This window comes from Nylanderia fulva, unplaced genomic scaffold, assembly GCF_048542155.1.
Source record: "Nylanderia fulva isolate GAGA-0341 unplaced genomic scaffold, ASM4854215v1 Scaffold75, whole genome shotgun sequence".
Classification (NCBI taxonomy): domain Eukaryota; kingdom Metazoa; phylum Arthropoda; class Insecta; order Hymenoptera; family Formicidae; genus Nylanderia; species Nylanderia fulva.
In genome coordinates this window covers 212,708-233,807 of record NW_028190862.1, presented here as the reverse complement: position 1 = coordinate 233,807, position 21,100 = coordinate 212,708, and the positions used below count along the sequence as shown (strand labels likewise).

Below are 21,100 nucleotides of genomic sequence, written 5' to 3'. Positions count from 1 at the left end.
CGCTCAGTCACTCACACACAGTCACTCTCACTCGCGCGCGAAATAAAGACACTCGCATAATAGGGAAATGAACTTTAATATGAGGAACCAATACACGAAATCAATGAAATATAACAAATAGTGCATTCGTAATGCAAAGAAGCTCCGGTCTCGGAAAACGTCCGCACGATGCGACCGCTAGACCAAAACTGTCATGTCTCCCGAAAACAGAAGAAGACCCTTAGTTGTTTAACAACAACTCCCTTGACGACGATCTCCCGGAAGCGTAAAGAGTTGATCCCGCGAAAAGTATCACCCGATACAAAGATGTAGATCCAGGGGCGTAACACGGGGGCGCAACACTGCCCCCCTTCTTCAAAATTGTCGTCCCGACAATTCTCACGGAGATTGAAGACCTAGGACTCTGACGCTGTTATCAGGGCACCAACGATACTCCGCTCTCCCTTAGCTGCTGCTACAGGTTACCGAACGAAACGCCTGGTCCCTCTCCTTTCGCGTCTACACTGTCCGGACGAATCCTGCTCTCCCTTAGCTGCTGCTACAGGTTACCGAGCTTCGCCCTCCTCCTCTCCGTACTCGAACTGTTTTTTTGAAGAAAAATTGGCCAGATTTTTCCTATAACAGTCGAGTTGATAGAAGATATCCCTGCTGTCTTCGCGGTTTCACTATACTCGCCGTCTCCCGGAAGGATAACGAAATGGTCCATAAATCTTCAGACAAAGGGGGGGAATATCTTCCGTGGACCCAACGTTCCTCGTGAACACCCTAAGTCTCTGTCCCGGCATTTGCCCTCAGTCTCGTGGGAAAACCACGGATCAAAAACCACGAGAGGGACAGTCTTCAACGTGATGAACCAAATGACCAATCTTCTGAAGATGAGACGGTCTTCTCAATTGAAAGGAGCCAGTTGCCCTCGAGTAATGGTCGCAGGAACTTCCTCAGAGAATTCTCTCGTAACGAAAACTCAGGCAAGCCTCTTCTTAAAAATTTCCAACTAGAAAAGAAAACATTCCTTACGCAGAATAAATTCACCAATTAAAAAAAATGCACTTACAAATATACACACAAACACAACTCTCCAATTTCTAGCAATCTTTATTTGAGTTTTGTACTATTTCTAATTAACAATCAATATTTCTATCTAAAAATGGAGCTAATCTATCTGCATGCACTACTTTCTTCCGATGTCTGGGTGTCTTCTGAATGCAGTACACCACATCGTTGAATTTCTTTACAATAGAGAAAGGTCCTTCTAACACTACAATCAATGAGATCAACAAAATTGGACGTCGGGGCGTTTTCTGTAAGAATTGAATTTTCCCCGAAAAATTCAACTACCTCTAGTTTTCCTTCGCCTCAGGACATTGAAAACGCAAATGCCCAATCTTCCCGCAAGACCAACATTCTTTCTCTTTGGCCGAAAAGTTGTTCGCTTGCGCTTTCCCTTTCGAGTCAAACCGTTCGCTTTTCTTTTTTTCGGAATCGGTTCGCGCGTCGCTCCTCTCTCCCTTTTGATAATTTTGACTTATTTTGCCGTAATTTCCTTTATTACTAAAATTGTCTCTTTTTCTATCAAAACTATCCCCCTGAATTATTTTTATGGCCTTAGCTCTTTCTATAGCCAAATGTAAGGATGTAATTCCCTCCAGTTGAAGGGTTCTTTTGACAAACCCGTCTATTAATGCCGAGACAAATTGCGCGCATGCTATTTTATCGCGGACCGCATATGGACATTCGGGGTAAGCCAGACGCGACAATCTCTCAAGATCGGCTCCAAAGGAAGCGAAATCCTCTCCATATTTTTGTTTCCGTGTCGTAAAAAGATAGTAATAATTTTGCGTCAAGTTTCCGTCTTCAAAAAGCAACTCTAATTTTGATTTTAATTCCGCGAATGTTAATTCTTCAAAATTCTCAACATTTTCTAAAACGGACCGAGCTTTTCCCCTTAAATTTGCAGCGAGAGTAATCATTTTTGCTTTCTCATCCCAATTATTCGCGACGGCTATCAAAAGAAATTGGGAGAGGAACTCCCGCAGCGGAACCCTTCCATCGAATGTATCGGGCTTCAGTTTTAAGCCCGTTTTCGCACGAAAGTCACCGGTCGTCTCGCCCGCGTTTATCATGGCACTCGCGGCTATCGCGGCACTCGCGGTACTCGCGCAAGCTAAATTCAGTCGTGTATCCCCAGAAGCTCTTATATTAGAAGGACTTAGCTGGTTAGTTTGCTGCGAGGAGATCCTCAATTCGAGCTGGTGCAGCTGTTCGTCCTTCTCTCGGAGAAGAGTCTCAAAGCGAGCTTGCTGATGTTCTCGTTCGGCCCGCATTTCTCGTAGTTCTCGCAGTGCGGTCTGCAACGCATCCGTCTCGTCTATCTCCTTCATCGTTGTTCGGGAACGCGTCGCTTTCGGCGAATGTTGAGTCGTCATTTTGGCGTTCTCTCAGGAAGATGCGATTCTTTCGGTTTTGATCCCGGACGAGCCCCCAAAATGTTGCGTCCTCGGGACGCCTCTCGCTCAGTCACTCACACACAGTCACTCTCACTCGCGCGCGAAATAAAGACACTCGCATAATAGGGAAATGAACTTTAATATGAGGAACCAATACACGAAACCAATGAAATATAACAAATAGTGCATTCGTAATGCAAAGAAGCTCCGGTCTCGGAAAACGTCCGCACGATGCGACCGCTAGACCAAAACTGTCATGTCTCCCGAAAACAGAAGAAGACCCTTAGTTGTTTAACAACAACTCCCTTGACGACGATCTCCCGGAAGCGTAAAGAGTTGATCCCGCGAAAAGTATCACCCGATACAAAGATGTAGATCCAGGGGCGTAACACGGGGGCGCAACAATATTATTATATTAATACTATAAATATTTTTAATTACTAAATATTTTGTACTATTTTGATATTAGATAAACTAATTTATAGATAGGATCGGAAAGGTGGCGCAAAGTGAGAGAACGTTGTGCGAGAGTGCTCCGAAAAAGTTAAAATAATGTGAGGTAAGAGGAAGAAATCGTGCGGGAGTAAGAAGGAAGGAGGGACGAAATGAAAGAAAATAAAGAAAAGAAGAGAAAAGAAATGAGCAAAGGAGAAGTGACGAAAAGTGGAGAATAGGAAGACAAGTAGTAGAATGGTGGACACGTGGAGAAAGCATGCACACGGCACGCACGGTGTGAAGGGGACACGCAGGGAAGAATGGAGGATGGAAGCGAAAGGAAGGAAAGGGAGGAAGGAAAAATAAGAGCTGGAGAAGAAACAGAGGGTGGAAAATGAAGTGCAAGGAAGGAAAGGAGAAAAAGCAGGAGATGGCTGTGGAACAGTCGTACACGTGGCAGATGTCACGGGATGACGCACGGCCAGAGATGAAGAGAGGAGGAGGAAGAGAAAGGAAGAGAAGATGAGTAGAAGAGGAAAAAAGAGGAAAGGAACAGGGATAAGAATATAGGAGGGAAGAAGCAATAGAGGAGAGAATAAAAAGTTTTGTGTGGAAAAAGGGAAGAAAGGAGCAGAGGAGCAGAGGAGGAGAGAGGAGAGGGTCGATAAGACGGGCAGGAAAAAAAGGTAAGGAAGGAAGCGTAGTAGTAGTGGTAGGCGAGAGAGGGAGCCAGAGGTGGCACAAGAGAGAGCAGGAGGAACACGTGAGGGGAAGGAATTTGCACGCGCATTCTCACGCATGATACGCAAGTACGCACATGGTGAGAATAAGTAAAGGCGAGAGTGTAGGAGATAAGGGTTAAACAAAAGGCAGAGGTGAGGAGAGCTGAAGGAGGGAGACGTCAGAAGTGAAGGGTGAAAAGAGGGAGAGGAGAGAAAAAGAGGAAGCGGCAGAAGAGGAAGGAGAAGACGTAGAGGAGATATAAGGTGGTTAGGTACAAATTTTAGGTAAAAATTAATTATAATTTTTAAAGAAAACTTTTAATTTTTTTTTATTAAAGTTGGCGTTAGTGTAATTATTATCTTCCTACAAGCTAACTTTTTAGCTGAAATGCGGGCAAAAATAAAAACTTTTCTTTTTATTACACATGTTTATATTTATATATAACTAATATACATATAAATATAAATTTTTATATAATATATAAATAATTTTATATAATATATATATATGATATTCGTAATTATTTTTTCATTGTAAATCTTTATTTCTTATGTTGTCTTCACCTGCTGCTTTCTTTTTCTTGAGCCTTTTCTATTTCCTCTTCACTTATTTTAATTCCTCCTCTCCTGGTTTCTTCTTCACTTCCTTTTTCTTGCGTTTTTCTTCTTTCTTCTATACTTTCTTCCCCATCCAACAGCTTCATGAAGTGTTCGATCCATTTTTCCTCCTCTATTTCGTCGTCTGGGCTTTCTCTTTGTTGTCTTTGCTTTCTTATATATTTAAGTACTTCGTTTCTGTCCTTTATTTCCATTAGTTTCTTCTGTTCCTTTTTCTTTTCTTCTTCTTGTTTTCTCTTGCATAGTTTTTTATGTTCTTGCTTTGCCTCATTATATGCTTTCCTTTCTATCTTTCCTTTTAACAATTCTTTTAAAATTCTGTTTAGTGCCGTTTTACTTTCTCTACATTGCTTGTCCCACCATGCTCTCCTGCCTGGTACCAAACTTCTCTTCTTGATCTTTTTCTTCTGTATTGCCTTCGTTATTTCTTCCGTCAGTTCCTCCCATTCCTCTCTTGCTCCCGCTACTTCTTCCTTCCTATCCTTCAGCTTATCTCTGTACTTTCTACATCCTTCCTCTGTCCAGTCTTCTATTTCTTTCTCTTCCTCCTTTTTTTCTTCCTTCCGTTCCACTTGGACTCCTAAAGTCAGCTCTAGTGGCCTGTGATCCGACTGGCGTTAAAGTCTCCACCAATTATGAGTTTGTTCCATCCTCTTCTTTCTATTTCTTCTTCCAATGCTTCCAGTTGTCTTTTCTTGCCCAATCTGTTATATACGGAGATTATTTTCCATGTTTCTCCATCCATTTCGATTTCTATACTCATCAAATCTTTTTTCCTTTTTTTTATATCTTTGATTACTATTGTTTTCCTGACACCTACTATCATTCTTCCTGCGCTCCTGCCCTTTACTTTATTCTTTGTTGCGCCCTGTATTTCCCTTCTGTAGTCTTTTGGTAACATCTTACTTATTCTTTTCCATTTTTTATCCGCCATCTATGTTTCTGTTAAATTTACAATATCAAAATCTCTTATTTACTCCCAAAACTCTTCGTCTTTATTGCTTATTCCGGCTACGTTCTAGAAGATTATTTTCAACTTCCTGTTGCCTTTAACTGTTTTTTTTGTCCATTTGTTCATCCAGCTGTTTTCATATTCTTCTATTTGCCTATATTCTGTTTGCGAAAAACCTGCTCTTCCAGTCTACTTTTATCTTCATTCCATTTATACCATACTCCGTCTATTCTTAATTTCCAATGGCCTATTTTTATCTCTGTTTCCTTGTTTTTCTCTTTTTCTACTTTTGCTACTGCTACTATTTTCCTCTGTACTTCCCTCTCCTTCATCATTCTGTCGTTTTCAACGTAGATGTCAGTGTTTCCGAGCTTATTTTTGTTTTCCATTATATTTATTTTTTGCTCAAAACTGCCTATCTTCGCTATTATCATGGATCCTTTTCCTATTTTTTTCGCGTATTTCACCTTTGCTTTTATTTTCTCTTCTATAAATTTCTCTACTTCTGCCCTCAATTTCTGCCCGTGTTCTTTAGTTACCAGTCCTTTTATTACTATCCTATCTCTTCTATTCTCTCTATCTTTTTTTTCCATTTGGTCTTCCATCCTTTTGATCGCTTTTTTATATTCTGTGTTTTCCTCTGTGCCACTTCGTCCCATCAGATCCTCTAGTCTCTTCTCTATTTTTTCCAATCTCTTTTCATTTTTTGCCTCTTCTAATTTCTCTTTCCATGCTTCTAATCTATTTTCAAAGCTTTCGAGTCTCTCCCTATCCATCTTTCTCTCTGCTCCTATTTCTTGCCTTAAATGTTTCACCTCCTCTCTTAGCTCGTTGCTTTCTTTACTCATCTTTCCTGCTAACTCCTCATTTTCTAACTTCATACTATTCATACTTTCCGCAATATCCGCAATGTCCTTGATGTCGGCCATGCCTTTCAGCTTTTCTATATCCATTGTCAAAGCTCTTTCCTCACTTCCTTCTTTCTCCAGTCTTTCCTTCTGTCTCTCTTCCACTGTCAGGATCGGTAGGTCGGCGTTACTGTTGCGCCGTTTTCGTTCTTCGCCTCCTTCTTTTCCTTCTTCTGTTTCGCGGTCTCTCTTCTTTCTGTAGAGGTCGAGAATCGTCCCTACGCTTCCCGTTCTACCTCTTTTCAGTCTTTCCGCGCTGCTTGGTCTGCCTCTCCTACTTACTTCTCTCTCTATTCCCTTCTCTCTTGCCAACCTTCCCACTCTCTCGCCTACTTTCCACTCCTCCTTGTTTACCTCTTCTGCTATCTCTAACCCTTTTCTGTCTGCTTCTTCCGTTGCATTACAGGCGGCAGCACCAACCTTTCTCGTCTTCCTCCATGTACCACTTTCTCTCCTAACCTCACTCGCCCTGTGAGTTTTCTTACCCTTCTGCTTTCTTTCCTCCTGCTTATCCTTCACCACTTTATATCTTACTCCTCACTTTCCTAGCTGTTCTTTACTATTCTGCACTATCGCCTTTTCTCCTGTCCTCTGTCCAGAGCTTACCATTATCTAGTACGCACTCGGTTTCTGGATTTGCTGCGACTTCCGAGGCATGCGCAGAACCTCTATTATATCAATATTATTAATAATTGTTTTTTATAATAGTTTATATTATTTTATATTATTTATATTATTAAAAATTTTATATTATTTATATTATATTTTAATTTTTTTATATTATTTATATTATTAAATATAATTATTATTGACATGAGGATCTGAGTGCAGATGGAAGAGCAAGAATAAATTATTCTGTTATTTTATTAATTAGTAATCACGAATTTTTTGACCGATTTTTCGATCATCTTTAGCATGTAAATTTATAGAAATTTTAGTGTATAAATACAATATAAAAATTTTTTAACATTGATCTCCGCGTATAAATTAAATACAAAAAGTCACCAGAATTACATCGAATCAATACATTTTATGAAATAATTTTATCGTAAGACGTAACGATTCGATGTAATTCTGGTGATTTTTTGTATTTAATTTATACGCGGAGATCTATGTTAAAGAATTTTTATTATATATTGTATTTATACGCTAAAATTTCTGTTAATTTATACGCTGAAGATGATCAAAAAATTGGTCGAAACGTTTGTGATTATTTATTAATAAAATAAAATAATTTATTCTTCCTCTTCCATTTGCGCTCAGATCCTTATGTCATTTATTAATTTATTTGAATGATCAGGGATCTTTTTAATTTATTTGATTTATAATATTATATATATATATATATATATTTAATTTAATTATATTATAATATTATTATATTCATATTTATATATAAATAATAAATAATATTATAATATATAAATAAATAAATGACATTTTCTACTTAAAGGAGAGAAGGAGAAGTACGACGGAGATACCGCGATAGACAAGCGCATCCGCGGTGTTCGTATAACCGTATAGCTGTCTCATTCGCACTCTTTCAATTCATTGTCGAGTGAGTGAGACAGCTATTGGACACCACTAAATGACACCACGTCTTGTATTGCTTCCTCTCTCGATCATACGATGTCCGAGAGAGATGCAATATCGGAGTACCCCCCTACTACTTTCTCCTTCGCTCCTTGATCTCTGCCGCGCTTCACGCCACACGCACAATGGTCGCGCTACGTATGTGTGCATATGACGTTCGGCTGTCATACATGTAACACACATCTAAAATCTGCCGCCGGACACCATTCCTGCCGGTCGGTGTACATAGGCGACTGATCTAAAAGTGCAAATGTGCGATATCGATGCTTTTTTCCCGGACCACTCTTCGTATAGTGTTCAACCTGGACATTGCTTCGTAAGCGTACGATTTAATAAATAGATGGCTGTTCGTACCGCTTTTGCTCACAACTGTTCGTTAAGAGCAATGCGTGCACTGTTGTCGATAGTCTAACTGTCTCTCTCTGAATGCCCGTTCTGCTTCGGTGTATACGGAGTCGTCAGTTCGTGTTCAATGCCTTTTGACACTAGATAAGACAAAAAATCATGATTATCATATTTAAAACCGTTATCGCTTCGAAGAATCTTTACGCGTCGCTCCCACTTGTTCTCATTGTCAGTCAAGTTTACAAATTTCTTGAAGGCTTCAAGTGCCTCTCGTTCTTGTGACGCATAAAAAATATCATTCGAAATCCAGTTGCTTTGAATAAAACGAACCATCGCTTGCCACTATACGATGTCGTTGGAAATGGATCACTGACGTCCGTATGAATCATTTCGCCTGGCTGATACTCGGCTTTATTTGTATTTGTTTTGAAAATGCGTCGACACGATTTTGCCAATTCCCATGCCTCACAGTGTATCAGAAAATATTTACGATAAATATTATGGTAAATATTATAAATATATTTATTAAATTATTATGATACAGATTTTTTAAAATTTATATTTTCTTTAATAAATATTCAGTAAGAAATCATGAGTTAAAAAGACATAATCAACGATTTTTTAATCAAAATAATTGGTTGATATAGTCTAATCTAAAATTTGGTCGATTAGATGTTTTTGTGTTTCTCTAATTCTATTAGCCATTTACAAAAAGTTAAAAATGCGTAAAAAATATTTATAAGTAACTTATTAGACATTTATTTTAAAATAGAATATAAAATTATAATATACACTGAATACACTTAGGTGAATACAACAGAGTAGTTTAATAAATTTTACGTACATATCGATATATACGTTTTATTTGTTAAAAGACATTCCGTTGCAGAATGTAGCTCAAAAATAGAAATAATTTTATGACATTTTTAATTTTATTAATTTCCGTTTTTGCCATCCTTATATACTTCTCACAACGAAAATCAAATACGGGAAAGATACGTTATATAGCGGTATAAAAGAACTAACAATTTAGTTAAAAAATATTTACAAAATAATTAATTATTATAACTATTTATTTTTACATACTATAAATATTATATGAAATATTTAATCTATGTTTTAATATGTTAAATAAAGGTTTTTATAAAACATTTTCAAAATATTTACATACTCGTATATTATGAAAAATATATATTCATACATATTTATGAATCTTTATCATAAATATTATGTGCTGTCTGGATATATTTATTGGAGAGCCGAATTATATATTCTTAATATTGTTTGTTTACGCCTTGGCTGAAAATACGGTTTTATTTAGTTACAAAGGCAGAGAGAAGTATCGTTTTGTAAATGTCTGAATAGCTCAGTTGAAAGAGCAGTTGCGCGGCAAATAAAAGGTCTCGGGTTCGATTCCTGATTCAGTCGACTTTTGGACTGATATTTTTTTCGCTTATAGCTTTACAGAGGGATTAAATGCGTAACACAGGAATTAGAGATCCAAATCAAGGATACTATTTTTAATCAACGAAAAATTAATTTTCGTTGACGCAAAAGACATCGCGGTAGGCTCTACAGCCGATATACATATAGATTATTGTGTATTTACTTGGAGAGCCGAATTATATATTCTTAATAACATATAGTATTAGTTATAACCCATAGTAAGAAATCTCATTCAACAAATATAAATATATATTCGATAATGTAAAATATAAAAATTTAAAGTATATTCGATAACAGAAGAATACCTTAATAAATAAAATCAGATAAGAAATATTTTTATCGGCTCTCAGTATTAATAATAAATATAAATATGATATTTTAAATCGGCCAATAGAGCCCAAGCGTGATATTCTCTATATTTAAGTTCGAGATTAATTTATATATGAAACTTAGTAATCTCAAATCAAGAGATACAGTTCCAAAGAATTATTCGCGCTTGAGCTCTATTGGTCGATTTAAAATATCATGTTTACATAGTCTTAATAAATAAATTTACGCACATTTACGTAAATTTATTTGTAAAAAATCATTCTTCTTTCGTTGAGTACACTTTACATTAGAAGAATATACTTATGATACTTTACTTTTAACAGTCTCTTTTTGCCAGCTTTATATAATTCTCTGACTAAAACTTACATGCGAGATAGATGACATCGTGCGTCGCATAGCGATAAATTAAGAATCTAAATTAGGACGTTTTCAAAACGTTTTAAGACGTGTTCAAAATAACGTCTTTATTTGGTCTAAAAAATAACGTCTTATAAACGTCCATTACTAGTCGCTGACGTCATAGATCAAAAATAGACATAATGATGTCTTTTTGCTACCGACGTCACTCTTCTACTTGGGGAGCGATTAATATTTATATAAAATATATCTTGTTTGCGCTAACTTCTATTGTTAAAATACTGCCAGAGTTATTTCAAACAGAATATAAGCATTTATTATAATAAGATTGACAGTTCGTCTACAATTCGAGATGTCATATCGAGATGAAAATAGATAAAAAAAACTGTTATTTCTCATTTTTCAGATAAAATTGAGATTCCCTGGGATGCATGTATTGCAATTGTAGAAAAGTATTATATATTCTGACAAATTAATACAGAAAAATCTTAAAAGTACGAAAATATACGACTGTGAAGGATCTCCTTAAGAGGATCTAAAGCCATCCTGTTTTATCGAAAAAAAAAAAAAACGATTATTTTGTATTGCACGTTTTTCTTCGTATTGGTTGAATAGAATAATAAATGCTTTTGCACGATTAAAGTACATATAAAAACAAAGTGGGGACCTACCGATTTTATGTTAAAAACATTTTTTTAATTAAAAATTATTCGGCATTTGGCATTATGGCGCTACACGCACATCCTATGAGTTGTGATCTTACTAATGTAGCGGAATTGCGACCGCTCAAGTAAGTGAGATCTATATATATATATATATATATATATATATATATGTATATATATATATATATACAAGGATAGATACCGCAGGCTTATCGGCGGACGATATTCATTTCGGTTTCTTTTACGCGCGATTGCGGCGGAGTATACATATCCGCTTATCTCCTGCGGAAAGCTATGAAGCGGGTGGTCGATTTATTTGTTTATTGAAAGAAAGGACTGACCAGCGACTGACGGAAACCGGCGACCCTTTGATTTTCAGTATACGAATGACGAGCTCGACGCTCGTCAAGCAGTACTCAGTTCAGCCTAGTCGAGTAAAGATCGCGTCCCAGTGTAACCTTCGGCCCAAATAAAGAAGATATTATACTTATGTTTTACGTTTACCTCGTACCTAAGTTTCCTTTTCCCTTTCTCCCGTAATTATCCCTTACACTAATATTAATCTAAATACTTATGTAAACAAATATTCTATAATTTTCATGCATGTAGCATCATTCTTTCTTAGTGTTCAGATTTCCATTTCCGTAAGTGTATTTAAAAAATGTTAGGAATATAGTGTTAATAAAAAAGTGTTAATATAGAAAGGTACTATATAATTTTTCTTACTAATTTCTTTCTAATTTTTCTTGACATTTGTATTTTTACAAACCTGGGATTTACTCCATTGAACATTCCTGTATTGATGAGATAAGGACAAACCAAAGTCATATGAATTCCATCATATCCATTCACCTTAGAACACATTAAACAATTAATGCAATAATCAATAATACCTACAATTTAACAAAAAATAGACAAATAATGTTCACTTTTTATGTCGAATATAACCCCGGTGTTTAAATATTGTATCATAAAATGTTACAATGAAATCTATGACACGGTTCAACAAATATAATTATTAACTTATAACATAACAAGTTTTATTTTTTATAAAACTAAGCATATCATGATTTTCAAAACAGTTTGTTGTGAAGATTAAGATTAATAAGAGTTTTGTGAATAAATATTGAATCTACGAGGGTCACTATTTATATTTCGGGAATAGGAACAAAAACAAATAGTTAAGCTGCGAATATATTTTTATTGTTTTTCAAAGTACTCGCCACGATGATCGATACACTTTTGCATGCGCTTAAACCAATTTTCAAAGCATTTATTCCATTTCGAATGAGGTATCTCCAAAACATGATTTTTGAACGCTTCAATAGCTTCTTCGGGCGATGAAAATCGTTGACCACGCAGTTTATTCTTCACGGATGGGAACAAAAAGAAATCATTGGGTGCCAAATCAGGGCTGTACGGCGGATTACCCATCAATTCGATGTTTTGAGTGCTCAAATAGTCTCTTGTTTGAGCCGATGTGTGAGAGCTCGCATTGTCATGATGAAGAACAATCCGACGTCTCTTGTTTGTTTTCCTTATTTCACCGAAGATTTCTGGCAAACAGATGGTTGTGTACCACTCAGAATTTACTGTTCTACGATCCTCTAGAGGCACTGTTGCAATATGACCAGTTTTTCCGAAAAAACAGGCCACCATTTTCTTTGAAGTGCTTCGTGCGCGAACAACTTTTGTTGGATTTGGTTCATCTTAGAACACCCATACAGTCGACTGCTGCTTACTTTCGGGCTCATACGAATATATCCATGATTCGTCACCTGTCACGATTTTATAAACGTTTTTTGAAGCACCGCGATTGTATTTCTTAAGCATTTCTTTGCACCAATCGACACGAGCCTTTTTTTGAGCGATTGTTAAATTATGTGGGATCCAACGCGAACATAACTTTCGCACAGCTAAGTGTTCATGTAAAATCGCATATATGCTGGTGGAACTAATGCTTAGGGATGCCTCAATCTCACAATAGGTTACATGACGATCTTGCTTAATCATTTCGTGCACAGCATCGATGTTTTCTGGCACTACAGTCAATTTTGGACGACCTTCACGAAACTCGTCGGACAGCGAACTAAGACCACGATTGAATTCACTATACCAGCGATACACAGTGGTTTTTGATGGAGCTTCATCGCCAAAAGTCAAATTAAGTTGATTGACGCACTCTTGTTGTGATAATCCACGTCGAAAGTCGTAAAAAATCATCGCACGAAAATGTTCACGATTCAGTTCCATTTTTTGCCGAGACGAAACTTTCAACTAAATATAAAATAAACAAATAGCGTCCAAATGACAAAATGTTCTGAGTACGTATATCGTCAAAAATGTCAAACTTTACGATAGAACCATCAGATGGACTCACATGACATCAGTGTTGCCAATTCCCGAAATATAAATAGTGACCCTCGTATTATATTACAGAAAGATTTTAATTATAATAATAAAAATAGATACTCTGTACGGCTTTTATTTTCACTAAAAAAATGAGAAAGATCAAATAAAAAAGTAGAATAAAATATTTGTAGTTTTTCTTTCTAATATTTTTAATTAATCGATCAATTTTCATTCACTATAAAACGCATGTTTTATTTTTTTAAATACGGTTATTTAAAGTATTTTTTTTTAAATTTTAGCATCTAGAATATTTCTGTTCTTTTAATGCCAAATAATGATACGACTTTTTGGCTTATTTTTCTGTACAAAATTGTTTTTGACATTTTCAATTTATTTACTTCATCAATACTCTATAGTTTATAATGGAGATGTACTCTGAGAACCGTTTTAACTTTAGGAATGTTATTATTTTGCAACAAGATGGTTATTTGACTTTGATTGGTATCATACATTAATTTTCTCAAGGAGATGTATCACAATTTTTTTCTACAATATTCTATAAATCAAAAGAAAGGTATGATTATCAGATTAATAGATAGAGCTTTCTTGTTATCCTATGTTTTCATAAAAAAAACTTTAGAACGTGTTATAAAAATCTTATTTGATAATGGAATTAATTTTTGATATTAATAACAATATAGATGCCGTCTTTATAGGAGAAGCGACAATTCTAAATCGCTCCTTTCTCTTAGTCTTTTTTTTGTCCCCGTAATATTAAATAACAACTTAAATTACAATATATTAAAAATTCAGCCAATTCTAGTTTTGAGACTTTTACGGCTATTGGAATCATCAATGCAAAAGGCTTCCGGAAGGGTGCCATGTGATTAAACAGCGTAAGGCCGACGTTTCGCAAACGTTGCAGTTTGCATCTTTAGGGCTGAGAGCTTCGATACTGGACACAGATGAATATTGTAACAAAATCAAGGCCATGTTCTCAGACCACAATGTTTATAAAAAAACTGAAACGCAACCCGATCTCCAGCATAGAGAAGAAAACTTTTTCGCTTCTCAAGAAAGCAGGTCTTCCTCCCCAAACAACTAAAAAACTAATTCCCGAGACTCTACAGCCCCCAGACATTATGGTCTCTCGAAAATTCATAAAGATTAAGTTCCATTACGCCCTATTATCAGCGATATCGGAGGACCCACTTATCAATTAGCTCAGTGTGTTGTCAAGTTACTCCAAACTCTTACGGGACTCAATGATTCTCACATCAAAAGCTCAATAGACTTTGTGAGCAGGATTACCAAACTCAAAACAAAAACTAATGACATTCTTGTCAGTTTTGATATAGTATCTTTGTTCACGAATATTCCAGCACAAGACACTCTAGATATTATTAAAAAATCTGAAAATATTGACTCAATTTTTTTTCCATTAATAGAACATTGCCTAATCTCAACTTATTTCTAATTTCAAGGAGAGTTCTATGAACAAACCTCCGGAGCAGCAATGGGATCCCTCATTTCATCTATCATTGCAAACATTTTCATAGAACATTTTGAGAATAAAGTCCTGAAAAACGCACTTCTTAAATCCTCTACATGGTTCCGATATGTTGATGACACCTTTGTCATCTGGAGTCATGACAGAGAAACGCTCCCTTAATTTCTCAACTTTCTAAATTTCCAGCACCTCAATATTCAGTTCACAATGGAAATAGAACAGAATAATCAGCTTCCCTTTCTAGACGTGTTGGTTAAAAAGAACGAAGTCACTTTAGGCCATCGGATTTATCGAAAACCAACACATACGGATTGTTACCTCCATGCCACTTTTCATCATCACCCGACTCAGAAGAATTCTGTCATCAGTTCATTAATATACAGAACCTTAACAATTTCTGAACCAACTTCCTTGGATAAAGAATTAGAACATCTCAACGAAGTATTGACCAAAAATGGGTACAACAGCAAAGACATCACTCGAACAACTGAAAGACTGAAAAACAAAATTTCCAGTTCTACAAATATGAGTACATCAAGTAAAAAAGAATATAAAAAATGGACGATCCTTCCGTATCTTTAGGGTACAACAGAACGCATTAGCAGGATCTTGAGTAAACACAACATCAAAGTAATTTCTAATTCTCAAAATAAGATTGCGCAACTACTTCCTAATCCTAAGGACCAGAGACACTTAGAAATACCAGGCGTATACAGGATTCCTTGCTCCTGCGGAAAAGTGTACATAGGAGAAACTGGGAGAAAGATCAGCACACGAATTAAGGAACACCAATGGAGTGCTAAGTACTGTCATTTTAGTCAATCAGTCTTGGCAGAACATTGGATGGAGACAGGACACTCGGTACAATACGACAAAGCAACCAGACTAGCCTTCTCGCAAAGCTATTTTGCCAGGAAACATCGTGAAGCCCTAGAAATTCTGAAACATCCCGACAACCTCAACCGCGACAAAAGTTATCAAACAAATCTTATTTGGCACACTACCCTTAATATACACTCACACCACTAGGAGGCGTCATAACGGAATACTTTTTCGTAGATGAAAAACCTCCCACAATATAAATATATAAGGACCACAACCCAAGAAGGCTCAGTATCGGAGCCCTGAAGATGTAAACTGCAACGTTTGCGAAACGTCGGCATTACGCTGTTCAACCACGCGGCATCCATCCGGAAGCCTTTTGCATTGATAATTCAGCCAATTCGACGGAAAGCCATTTTCTATTATTCTATTGCATTAATTTAGAGTTCTTTATAAGTTCAATAGATATTATATTTGTTAATGTTAACACATCAGATATGTATTTAACAAAAACTGGAAAAAATTCCATATAAAAATTTTACAAATTTTTCTAATTTTTATCTCCACATTGATTTTGCCATTTTTTGATTCAATATCGGATTGTATTCAATTTAAATATAATTTGATTATTTAAAGTAAACTTTACTTAATTTTGAATGGAATAAAACTTCTTCAACATATTACACATATGTTATATTAGCATGGCAAAACATACTTTAAAATAATTTTCTGAACAATATCATCTTAAATTTCTTGTTTTGTATTATAAACATTTAGAAGTCGAACTTGTATTGAGTATGAAATAATTGATCATTTATTTGTTTTTATTTCTTGTAAGATTGTATTTGACGATAATAAATAAGTAATAAATAAATAAGTAATAAAGAAAAGAAGATATAAAAAATTAAATACTAATTATTAGAATACTCAATTTGCCTATATTACGATTGCTATAACTATTTACAGAGATAATTAGAAAATTGATTACTAAATTAATTAATCACAGATAATTCCGTAGGTAGATAGGACACAATCGAGTGTCATTCGATAATTACTTAATAATTTTTTACATACTTTAAGTTCTGTAAAAAGACTTTCGTGACATCCAATGGCTGCGAATTTTGTCGCAGAATAATCCGTGCATTTGTAAGTTCCTATGAGTCCTGTGACGCTTGCTATTGTCACGATATGACCATGGTTATTTTTCATCATATCTTTTAAAAATGATTTTGTAATCTGTGGTAATATTAGATGCAATATAGTCAATATGACTTCTACAAAATGGAAATTTAATGTTGATACTCACCCAATAATGTGATAGAATATTTACTTTAAAAGTTTGTTCGATTTCGCAATCTGGTAATTCCATAAAAGTTCTTCCATAGACATATCCAGCGTTATTCACTAATATACTTACCTAAAATAATTATTTATAAATTTTATCTTTTTGCTTTAGATTTTTATAAAATATCTTTAAAATTTAAAAAACAATTTAAATAATTTTTTGCGTATATAATTGAATGTTTATAGTGAGGTGTCATTATGATTTTTATTTAGAGTATATCATAATTTACAGAAAAAAGATTTAGAATTTTTGCGACTTATTTTTTATTCAGGAAAAGTATTATATAAATCGTGACCACAAATTATACATTTTGTATATATTATGTATTGTAAATAAAAGTTGAAGTTTCGTAAAATGACACTCTTATTCTTATGCGTTTTCACTCACATTATTACATGACAAGTGACTCTAATCATAGAGCAAAAAAGTAAGACCGAAAGTAAAACCTAAGTAGCACATAATCGTTTCAGAAATGTTTCCTAAATGTATTTACAATTTATTAACCGTTTAAGCATAAATAAAAAACGTTTATAAAACTGTAATTGGTAAATATGCCGATAGGAGGAGGCACGATTTTTTATTGCTAAATTATCGCCGATTAAATGAAAAATGAGCAAGTTGACTTTAATCGTTCATAACTCTGTTAAAAATAATCGTACCGCAATTTTAAAAAAAGATTATTAAAGCTGAAACTTTGCTCTATCGAACGCAATAATTGCCATAATTTTTACGAAATATATAAACTAGTTACAAATGAATAAAAATAATGTAAAAATTATCGATTTTTTCTGTTTTTATTTTGATCTAAAAAACAATGTATAAAACAATAACAAACAAATTTGTTTTTTACGTTTTTTTCTACTTTTAAGTACCCTGAATTTGACAAAAAATCGGCGAACAGCTACAAGATTTTTTTCACGGTGGCCGCTATGTTTGAAAAAGTCAAATCTTCAAAAAATTACTTAATTTCAGTAAGAAAAATGGAAAATAAAGTCAATTAATGTTAAAAATTGATTTTCAGTTTATTACATTTACTACATAAACCTTTATTAACAATAAGTCTTAACAAAGAGAAAAGACAAATTGTTTGAGTTTTTCTCGCAACTAAAATTTCAAAAAGAAATTGAAAATTACGAGCGGAAATGTAAAGGTTAACCGATCATCATACAAGTGTTTGGACAACAATGCGCCATATAGTGCTCGCAAAGCACTATCGGGAAACTTTCTCACAAGTGCTCTCATACCGCACGCAAACCGCGACGCCTTGCCGCTAGGTGGCGATGTTTCTCGTAAGTGAAAACATTTCATGTACAACACTTAAAGTCGTGCGCACTGCTAGCTTCTACTCGAATTTGCTGTGATTAGCACATATGATTTCGGATGCTCCTATTTTATTGGCGATTTTCACTGATTATTCTTAATAATCTTAAATTTTAATATCTTTTTGTTTAATCTTAATTAATGGTTATTTTTAATATTAAATTTCTTCTTTCCTGTACCTTTTGCATTACTTTTTTCTCTCTTCTTTTTTTTCTTCCTTTTGCAATGCCTCTGCGTTATTTATCTGAAGCAAATTGTGCTCGTATTGTGACTCTTTTAGAGGAGAATAACAGTCAACGATACGTTACAAATCGTTTTGGAATAAGTTAGTCTGTCGTTAGTAGAATTTATTTTCGATTTCGAGAGACTGGCTCATGTCACAGACGGGCGGGTCAGGGTCGTCCTCGTGAAACAAGTATTTACAATGATGGAGCGATCGTCCGGCAAGCTGTACAGAATTGTTCTGTATCTGCACGTATTATCGCTGGCCATTGAGATCAATCTCAATTTCGAGATTGTTTCTCGACTTAGCTAATGGCTAAGCATTTGTCTCGCACAGCGAATATTCTTTCTATTCTTATTATTATTTGAGCGATCTTAATTTACCTTGTTATTATTACTCGCTGACTGTAAATATGCGTGATTCTTTTGTATACATTTAGACGAGAGAAGTATATCGGTTTGCTAAGGTATCTGGATAGCTTAGCTGGAAAGAGCAGCAGTCGCCCGGTAAGCGAAAGGTCTCGGGTTCGATTCCCGATTCAGCCAACTTTTTCGGACCGATATATTTTTCTCGTCTTTATTAATTTAGGGGGGAAAGGGGAAAGAGAAATTCAAATCTCAATTTCGAGATTGTTTCTCGACTTAGCTAATGGCTAAGCATTAGTCTCGCACAACGAATATTCTTTCTATTCTTGTTAAAAGATAATGTGTGCAAAACCTTTTGATGGATTTATCGAACATTTTAATCATAACATTTTGCAGAAACACTTGTTGAGCGAATTTGAAATTAAATAAATATATATTTCTGAATATTGGATTTACTTAAACTTAAGATACTTTCTGATTCATATATGATGCGCATAATGCATAATTTATCCTTGTTGCTCACTAAATGTCAAACAAGAATAAGTGATGCGCATCATGCATGAATCTGAAAGTACCCTTATTATGATTCTTTTTTAGAAAGATTCTTTATCCTTTTAAACATACAAAAAACTATGCTATTATACTTCAAGCTATATGTGAGTTGAGGTTTTTGGACTGCTTTACTGATTACCCAGGATCTGTTGGTGACATAAGGGTATTTAGAAATTCTGATTTTTGGCTAGAAGTGCAAAGAAATAGACAGTTATATTTTCCTAATGAGGAGTACATCATTGGTGACAAAGCTTACCCTGTCTTACGTTGGTGTATTTCTGTTTTTTTGTGATCGTGGTAATCTTACAGCAGTGAGTACATAATTTATATATTCGGTGTTTGTACCTAAAAAAATTTGTCTAAAATTATATTGATTTTTCATTTTTTAATTTTCCTCACATTCCAATATTTTATGTCCAAAACATAAAATTAAAGTATTTTTTTTTTACAGGCTAAAAAAAAGGTTCAATGACATATTGTCTTCAGTTAGACAAGTCATTGAACGGGCATTTGCATTACTAAAAGGGAGATTTCGGAGGCTAAAATATTTAGATATAAAAATCATATAATCGGCTAAACTAGCAAAAATTAATTTATTAATCTTCACGACGTTTCGACCATGTAATTATGGTCCTTATCAAGTGTACAAAAAATTAAGTCATAACAAAAGTTCACAAGGGGTGAAATGGTAGACCAGTGGGTTAAGTCGTAAGACAGTATACCTAAGGTCCCAGGTTCGAATCCAATTCGAGCCAATCACTCCACATGCCTGCCAGGAAAAAGGTGAAGAAGGAGGAGATGGAGAAGTGAGGAAAAGGAGGGAGCCAGGTTCGGCTGGAAGGAGAAGGAGAAAATGGAAAAAAGGAAGGAGAAGAATTGGAGACAAGGAGTAAGGAGATGGAAGAAGGAGGAAAAAGGAGAGAAGGTGTGAATGGAATAAAAGAGGCTGTAGAGGTTTGGGAACGCTCCTATCAGAAAAAAGCGCCGGAGGAAATTGATATGGAATTATAATGAGTGGTTAAAGGAGAATTGTAAAGGTTCGGGAGCGCTCCTATCAGAAAAAAGCGCTGCATATTTAACATATTGTAACGAGAAAAGAAGGATGTAAGGGGTTTGGCGGTCCCTTGAAAACGCCCCGGCAACCTCTAGGGGAGTCCGGAATAAACTTGAATAAAACAAATTATTGTCGAATTAAAACATTATATATCTTCATTCTGTTGACGATCGTTACCGTGACATGGTGTCTCTCGTCTTTTTATTTCTGACTAATGTCATGAAGATATGTAACGTTTTAATTCGACAATAATTTGTGAATTTTTATTATAACTTGATTTATTATACACTTGATAAGGACCACAATCACATGGTCGAAACGTCGTGAAGATTAATAAATTGATTTTTGTTAGTTTGGTCGATTATTTGATTTTCCTATTTATTGACTAGCGATTGGAACAAATTACGTTTATATTTTTCTACATATGAATAGAACGGACATAATCCCTTTCGTGATAATTTCTTACACAGTTCTTCTCAACATCTGCCTTGAAAGACATGATGAAAATATAGAAGAATATATCCTATAAGGCCGAGAACATGAAATATATGCTGGTGAAGATCCAGAGGCAGATGAAGATGATGCTGGTGTGGCAAAAAGGAATTATTTAATAACTCTTGTTTAATACCCAGATAGCCATAATAATTACATTATTTTGATTTTGTAATAATTACTATAGCTATCTGGATAGTTACGTAATATTTGACTACACCTATTAAATACTTTCCGATTGCACACG

The 21,100-nt window shown here is 35.0% G+C and overlaps 1 protein-coding gene across 1 annotated transcript in view; it reads right to left on the bottom strand.

The window, feature by feature from the left end:
* Positions 1-21,100, bottom strand: part of LOC114944567 (estradiol 17-beta-dehydrogenase 11) — a 68,007-nt gene that overhangs the window by 15,335 nt on the left and 31,572 nt on the right. Inside the window, exons 3-5 of the mRNA XM_085488956.1 lie at positions 16,809-16,919; positions 16,577-16,738; positions 11,588-11,670 (exon numbers count right to left, since the gene is read on the bottom strand). Coding sequence (XP_085345082.1) covers positions 11,588-11,670; positions 16,577-16,738; positions 16,809-16,919 — 356 coding nt within the window. The remainder of the gene's footprint in view (positions 1-11,587; positions 11,671-16,576; positions 16,739-16,808; positions 16,920-21,100) is intronic.